At 34.3% G+C, this 8,000-nt stretch overlaps 1 protein-coding gene across 1 annotated transcript in view; it reads right to left on the minus strand.

Moving 5' to 3' along the window:
• LOC114579122 (TOM1-like protein 5) overlaps positions 1–6,500 on the minus strand; it is a 7,606-nt gene extending 1,106 nt beyond the window's left edge. The window contains exons 1-2 of the mRNA XM_028692836.1: positions 6,346–6,500; positions 78–163 (exon numbers count right to left, since the gene is read on the minus strand). Of these exons, the coding sequence (XP_028548669.1) occupies positions 78–163; positions 6,346–6,441 (182 nt within the window). The 5' untranslated portion in view covers positions 6,442–6,500. The remainder of the gene's footprint in view (positions 1–77; positions 164–6,345) is intronic.
• Positions 6,501–8,000: the final 1,500 nt, after the last annotated feature.

An 8,000-nucleotide genomic window follows, 5' to 3' on the forward strand; every position in this document is an offset into this window, starting at 1 on the left:
CTAATGACCACATCATGTAGCACTAGACAAATTCTGAAAAGGATGTAATTACAAGAAAAAAAACCGAAGCTTCTTACTGGCAGGTCATCACAAGATGCATGACTCGCTGCTTCTGAAAAGAACACTGTTCAACAAGATCCAGAATGAACTCACCAGCTGCCCCCTGTAAATCTTAAAGCTACTTAAAATCAGGTTTAAACAAAATGGCGTCATAGTTAAGAAGGCCACTTGAATAAGTAAAATCATCTTAAAAAAAATGTCTTGATGCAAATCATTAGTTGCACTAAAAAACACAGATACAATTAGAGAGAAAGAGACATAAATCAAAGTAATTGCAGAGTGATCACAAAGGAAGCCTCATGAACAATTAAAAAGGTTTTCAACCCCGAATATGATAAAAAAATTCTTTACACTTTACTAAACAACAATCACCGCGAGATATCAAAGTTAAGCAAATATAAATAACCAAACAAAAAACACAAATTAATGTTTATCAACTCTTCTTTTTATCACACAATATGGAATAAAATCTCATGGAAAATTTTATTCCTTTTCTATTTTTCCACATATGATAAAGCCCTACCCACTACAACGAAAACTCAACATGACAGCATCTAAATAAGTTCTGTTCTTACATGAGAAGAAAAGAAAGATTACAACAGGTAATACGTAAATTTCAACAAACAAATGGAAAAAATCAGCAAAACCAACAGATTGTATTGATAAGAAAAGAGATGCAAACGAGCAAGATACAATGGTCCTCTTTCGAGAGGACCTTCTCTCCCAAATTCTAGACGCTGCTAAAATCTCTCACAAAAACAGTGGATAGCAAACACTCACTAAAACCATAGACTACTCTCATTTAAATAGCCCTACAATACAATAACCTAAATAGAACTTTCCTAAACAATTTAAATATAATTTAGGAAACCTTCTCAAACAAATAAACATGATTTAGGAAACCTTCCTAAACAATTAAATATAATTTAGGAAACATTTCTGAATAAATAGAACCTTCCTAATCAACATAAATATAATTTAGGAAACCTTTCTAATTAAATAGAATTTTCCTAATAAAAATTCTCCCTCGTTAAATCCTTCCTAGCACACAATAAACATATTTGGAACCTTACTGATAAAAAAGTTCTAAAACACCTCTCCCTTGATTACTCCTCTTCGCATAACAGCTCTTCTAAGCCCCACAAAGCTAGCCGAATTTCCTCTGGCTCCCCTCCTGCTTCCGCTCAGCCTTGTTGGTTCGGCTCCTATTGAAGTGGCCAGATGGGTTGGTCTAGGCCTTCTCCCACTGCGCCCTCTCCTGTTGTTGCCCCTCTTGTTGTCGCTCCTACTGCTGCTGGTAGCTCTCCTTGTTGGTGTATCACATTCACAATGATTCCTTAAGATAAGACTACTCCTTTCTCAACTTCCACCTTCTATTAATGACATTTCCTTCATTTCTTCATTTTGCAAGGATTTTCGTATTTTTCTTCAAAGCATCATTTTGTTCTCTTCGCCACAATTTTTCATTTAGTTTTCACTTTTCACATCTACTAATTCTTTCAACCTTAAGAAATTTCTTTCTTAGTTAAATCATCATTCTAACATTTTTCCCATTCCACTCACATTTCTTCATTTTGTCACTTAGCAAGGATTTTCATTTTTTTCTTCCGCTCATCTTTTTCTTCTATCCTTCACTATTTTTCCTTTGGGCGATCAAGTCATTAATAAGAGCAGGGGCGGAACCAGACTTTCATTTTAAGGGGGACAAAATTTTCTTATTAATAGACAAATATATAAAAAAGGGAGATTTTACTTCACCAAAAGTACATCTTGTAACCTATCTCAAATATAAAAAAAAATACTTCCAAAAGAACACATTCAATCATCTTCCCTAAGCAAAGAAGATCAAAAACACTTCTCATATTCAGCAATGTGTTAAAAAAAAAACAAACACAACAATCAATCAATGCGTTCAAAAATAAAAACTGACCTAGATCTCCCGATGCCGGAGGCAGTCGCGAATCACGAACGTCGGAACGAACTCTTCCTTCCCTCCGTCTTGCGCACGAATCAACTCTCGAGTCTGCGACGAAGCCTTCCCTCTCGCCCGCTGTCTTGCGTTCGCTGCAGTCGCCCTCCACGTTCACTGTAGGTGCCTAGGTTTCTAAGTGTTCGGCTGGTTGGCCATTAAAAGAGAAGCATAATACTAAATTAAGTGTGGCAGAGATGAGGATGCTCAGATGGATGAGTGGCTTTACCCTTAGAGATAGGATTCGAAATGAGCATATACGTGAAAAGGTTGGAGTAGCACCAGTAGAAGATAAGATTAGAGAGAGTCGCCTTAAATGGTTTGGTCACATAAAACGGCGGCCTTACAATTACCTGGTTAGGAGAGTAGAGGTATTTGATTTGACTTATGTTAAGAAAGGCAGAGGTAGACCTAAAAAGACTTGGTTAGAAAATATTAGGAATGACCTTTCTTTATTTGATTTAAACGTGAAATTTGACCTTTAGTAGGACACAATGGAGAAAAAGAATCCATGTAGTCGACCCCACGTAGTGGGATAAAGGCTTGATGTTGTTGTTGTTGTTTGTTGTTCACTATTTTTCCTTTTAATTTCTTCTTTCCACATCAACTAATTCTTTGGCCCTTAAGGAATTTCTTAAACTTGGTTAATCCATCATTCTAACACTCATCTCATTCTTCCCACATTCTTTTTTTTTTGAACCCAAAGCAAAACAGCTTTATTAATGAACTAAAGGAGGAGGGAATTCTTCCATGAACTAAACTTGGTTAATGAAATATTACAATCTACAATCATCTGACTCCTTTAACAAAGTGATAAAAGGAGGAGGGAATTCTTCCATCATTCATGCTCTTCATTTTGTTCTGATTTTTTTTTTTTAACTTTTTGTTTGTCAACAGCTTCTTCGGTTTCCTTTTAATATCCTGTTTTTTTTATTCACTCCATCTCCTTATAAACAAATCTTCCTTTTACTTTCTAACTAACTTTTCCAGTCATTGCAAGTCAATAACCAGAACCTTGTAGTTGACAAATTAGACTACATAATCCAGAGGTTTGTCCTTTATATGATCAATGTTATAGTAAATACATGAATTTGAGCAAAAGCAGCAATGGAACATTTAGGTTTAGTTTGGGATAGTTTTCTTCGTACTTTCTAAAGCAGCTTTTTAATACAAAAAAAAATTTTGAACTAAAAATTTTTCTGCCAAAGAGTGTAAAATACGAAATCATCGATCGTAAGCGTTGCACGCATCTCGATGCATCACGACGAGATTTAAGTGAATTTTCAAAGTCATCGGATTTCGACAAAAATAATTTTATAAAATTGTACATAAAATTTCAAGCAAATTAGTATAAAAGACCTATATGGAATTTCGTATAGATCTGAAATTAAAAATCAAATAAGTTTTCATATTTTTTAAATGACTTAATAACCCCTCTTGATCTTAAGAGAAATAGTTTTAAGTGAGGGCAAATCGGTCTTTTGGCAATCCCTAAACCATTTAGAGCTTTAAAGGGACCAATTAGGTTTGGTCCCCTTTCATTCGTGCAATCCATTCCTTCACCTGAACAAATGAGACGGAGGGAGAGGGAGGACGGGAGGCTTCGGGCACGGCTCCGGCGGCGGTTTCCGGCGGCCGGACTTAGGGGAAAATGTAGAGAAAGGCTAAAGGAAGAATAAGGTATTATTAGAAATAAGAAATTCTTATCTTTTCTCTAAATTTTTGGACGATAAATTTATAGGGTTTCTTTAAATCTGAATATTTTGTTTAGAAAATGATAAGGAATGGATTTTGACCGCATTTTCCCTAAAAATATTGAATTTGGAAAATTAGGATTTTTCATAACTTGTGAATTTTTAAGAAAACCCTTCACGATTTTTGTTTCAAATGACATTAGGAAAGTTGTAATGGTGGAAATTAAAATTTTTAACAAAAATTTTATTTTTATAATTTTTTAATGAAAATAATCCGAAAATTTCATAACCTAATTATTAATTAGATTTAGGAGAAAGTTCGGCATGGTTATTAGATGAAATTAGTGAATATTAGGTTTCCTAAAATTGGGATTTTTAATAAATCCGAAAATATAATTTAATTAATGTGATTATTGAAAATATATTATGATTAATGCTTAATATGTTTGTATTTACTTCTATACTAAGGTGTCGATTATAAGAGGACGCCTCGAGCATAAACGACGTCGTTGAGGTTTACTATGCTTGTAAGGTAGGTACTTGTATTTAAATTAAATTCATGTTCCTACACTTTTAAATGTTATGGATATGAATGAATTTCATATGTTCATGTTTATGAATTTTCCTATTTACTTTATGTTCACATATTATATTTATGTTCATGTTATTATGTTTATTGTTAAAGGAAAGTTAAACTTGTAAAACAAAATATAAGGCATATGATTGTCGGTGTAATTTCATATTTTTATGGCATGTCCTATAATTGAAATTTAGGTAAACAAGAGAACATTTGAAACATATATGAATTTCTAAATGAATTTATCCCTATGATAAATATTATGATTGAATGTGCATGATGATCAGGATGTACCAACTGGTAAAGGGCTCTTTCGGGGCAAAAATGGTAGAGGGCTCTTCGGGGCAAATTGGTAAACAATTCTTCGGAGTAAAGGAAAAGGTTGGCCAAAAATTGACTATGTACCTGATCAGTACAAAATAATGGTACTTCCGAGATTGGTGTATAATTATATAATTAAGCATTCTATGCATTTAAAAATAAAAGAAAGGTTATGACTAAAGGAAAAGTTTATGAAGAATGAAAAAAAGTTTAAGAAAAATAAAATAAAATGGTTATATTGTATATGCATATCAAATGTCATGTATGATTTCTTTTAATTTCTATAATTTTTATGAATTAAAGATTTCATGCTTTAATGCTATTTTTTTATTGTTCATGAATTTATGTTAAATATTTGTTACCTGCTGGGCGTTAGCTCACCTTTGCTTGTGGGAATGTTTTTTAGAAGAGACTGCAAGAGAGTGATGGCTGAAAGATCGATTACCTACCGTCGTAGAGGATCCCAGTATGATAGGTTTTTATGGTTGTTTATGCTTCTAGTGTTAGTCTATGTTAAAGTTTATGTATTGGGGACTTTCTAAGGTATTGTTATGTTTTAAATTGTTATTTCTAATGTTGTTGCAACTTTCAAGTTTGATATTTAGTGACTCTTTTTATAATTGAAGTTTGGATGAACATTTGTATATATTTGATTATGAATGAAACTTTATGTGTTACTGTACGCCTTTCTGTTCCCGCCCCGTTAATCCGGGCTAGCCGGGCCGAGTCGTGACAGAGAGCTACTTTAGAAAGCAATAAAAAAAAATGTCCCAAATGAAGCCCCAGGCTATTGGCTATTGCAGAGTTGTTGCTCACATCTTTCTCTATTGCCCGACATTAAAGTACCAACCATGGTTATTGAAGACTCCTACCTCTTTGCCATATATTTCTCTTTCTTCGAAGATTTTGGTAATCATGAACATGAATTTATGGTTTTACAATGTTTTTATCTGCTAAAATGCTATCTGTTCTCATTGATATATGTAACATGTTTTAGTTGATTCGTGTATTGCAATCTATAATAGTGTTTGACTAACATTCTGAAAGTTGTTTAATTTGCTAGTTCCTTTTTTCTTTCTTTTTACATAATCAGTTAAAAAATATGTATCAATGCATAAGCATCATAATGCAAGGTCAAGCAAATCGGCTGTAAACATACATTAAAGAAACATTGTGTCTGGCACAAGAACACGTTACCTTTAATTCCCAGAATTACGCATTGCTCTAGCCCCATTCATATAATCAATATTTATTAAAAAAAAATGAATATTATAATATTGTTTTGTTGCAAGCGATTGTTAGTTATATTCAAAATAGTATCAAATGATATCTTCTGTAGTTTGATCAACAAGCTGGCATTCACAGCTTATCAAAAAAATGCATCAATAAAAATAAGTCCTCCACATCTGACACATTCTCCATTTATAAAAGAAAATATTTTTGAGCTCTGCAATTTATATCTAAAAAAAATTGTTATCAGAAAAACTTCAAAAACTTATCTAGGATTGGATGCTATCAATAATGCATAAGCACTCAGGATGTTAAGCGACTAGTCAAACAGTAGAATAACATATGGAGGTTTGTTTGTTCGACTAAAGAAAACCCAATGTCATGCATTTACACACAATTAAATATTTTATCAAATGCTATTATATCTTTTTTATGCATTCCATACAACAACAACAATGCATTTCATAAGATGCTAAATTCATTAATACATGTACCTCAGGGCATCTAGGAGTCAAGGCATTCAAAGTTTCCATCAAAACTTCCATTACACTGGTGGCCTTATGAATGATGCTGAAAAATAGAAATGGCATAAGAAATAAATATCATCACATACATGACGATCAACCTATATTCTTTAATAAATTTAAGAAAAAAAATCACATACACGATGTTCAAATACAATAAGATTTACCCACAAAGTATGAACAGCCAAAAAGAAAAAGAACTATTAGATGAAGGTTAGCAGAGTACATAACTTAAACGGAACCATAAACAGCAACATTTATCAAATCTCAATCTCAAGATAACACAAAAGGCTTCTTTTGATACAAATTTATCTCAAAACTTAGGCTTTGTAACATCCAAGAGTAGAATGTGCCAGAAATCCTGATCCCACTAAAACTGTTGCAAATCAAGTGTGAGCACCTTAGCTATTAAAAATTATGCATGACTGATCCCGAGGTTATGAAAGCACTTCACCTAAAATCAGCCAATGAGAAATGTTATATAGTTCATTAAAAGGTCATTAACAGGTCTTGAAAGAGAGAAATAAACAATGATTATCAAATGGCAATCTAGTACTGCTGCATATTTTGAGAAATCTAACACAATATTCACTGAACACCTTAAAACGGTTCATGGAACCATTTTGGGGGATAGGATCACAAATAGATGTGTGTGTACTGCCACACATTCGTCAGAAAATAATTTAATATCAAAATTTAATGCATCGGCAATTCATTGTAGCCTAATTAGCTCTAACATTTTAATTCCCAGCACAAGCTATAAATACCCCTATCAATCAAGTAAAACTGAAATAAACCTTCGGATTGGGGTCTAGACCTTCGGATTGGGGTCTAGATCATTTGGATTAAAGCTTTATGATGCACATTGATTAATAAAAAGAAAATAATTTTTTGTGCATAATCAAAATAATAGTTAAACAAGCATTACCACTAAAAGGTTGTTGACCAATGTATAATACCAAATCATACCTCTGCTCTGTTGGATCCAGAAATCCCGCTCAAAACCCGCAGAAATGTCAGCTATTCGGCACTGGCAGAGCCGATTCACGTCTCCTCGCACAAATCCTGCGCGAATCCTGCGACGAGTCCTCGATCCCGCTCCCATTCGGGTCTTTAAATACCGACCAAATGAAGCCATTTCTTCCCCCGTTCGCTACTGCTCTGTCCAAGCTCCTCTCCCACTCCCGACGCCTTCTTCCTCCCATTCAACCGAAACTCCCTTCCCCCTTGTCGTGTCCATCCTACCTTCGACAAAGAGGAGCCAAGAGAGAGAGAGAGAGAGAGAGAGAGAGAGAGATCCCTTGGAATTTTTATTGCCTCAGGTTACCTGAAATAGAGATACATCAGGTAACCTATAACATATCGCCACGTGTTCTTACTCTTTATCGCGCGGCCCGACGACCCAACCCGAAACATATATGTGCGGTATTGCTAGGTACTACTCGGTATTTGCTCGGTATTGATAGGTACTACTCGGTATTTGCTCGGTATTGCTCGACATTTCTCCAGGAAAAATTTCATTGAAATGGAAAGGCTTGGGGGGAGGAACGAGGAAGATGACATGGAGATGGATTTGGAGGTAAAGGAAGAGGACGACGATGACGAGAGGAGCCGAACGTTAGTAG

The sequence above is a fragment of the Dendrobium catenatum genome, unplaced genomic scaffold (assembly GCF_001605985.2).
Source record: "Dendrobium catenatum unplaced genomic scaffold, ASM160598v2 fragScaff_scaffold_14, whole genome shotgun sequence".
Classification (NCBI taxonomy): Eukaryota; Viridiplantae; Streptophyta; class Magnoliopsida; order Asparagales; family Orchidaceae; genus Dendrobium; species Dendrobium catenatum.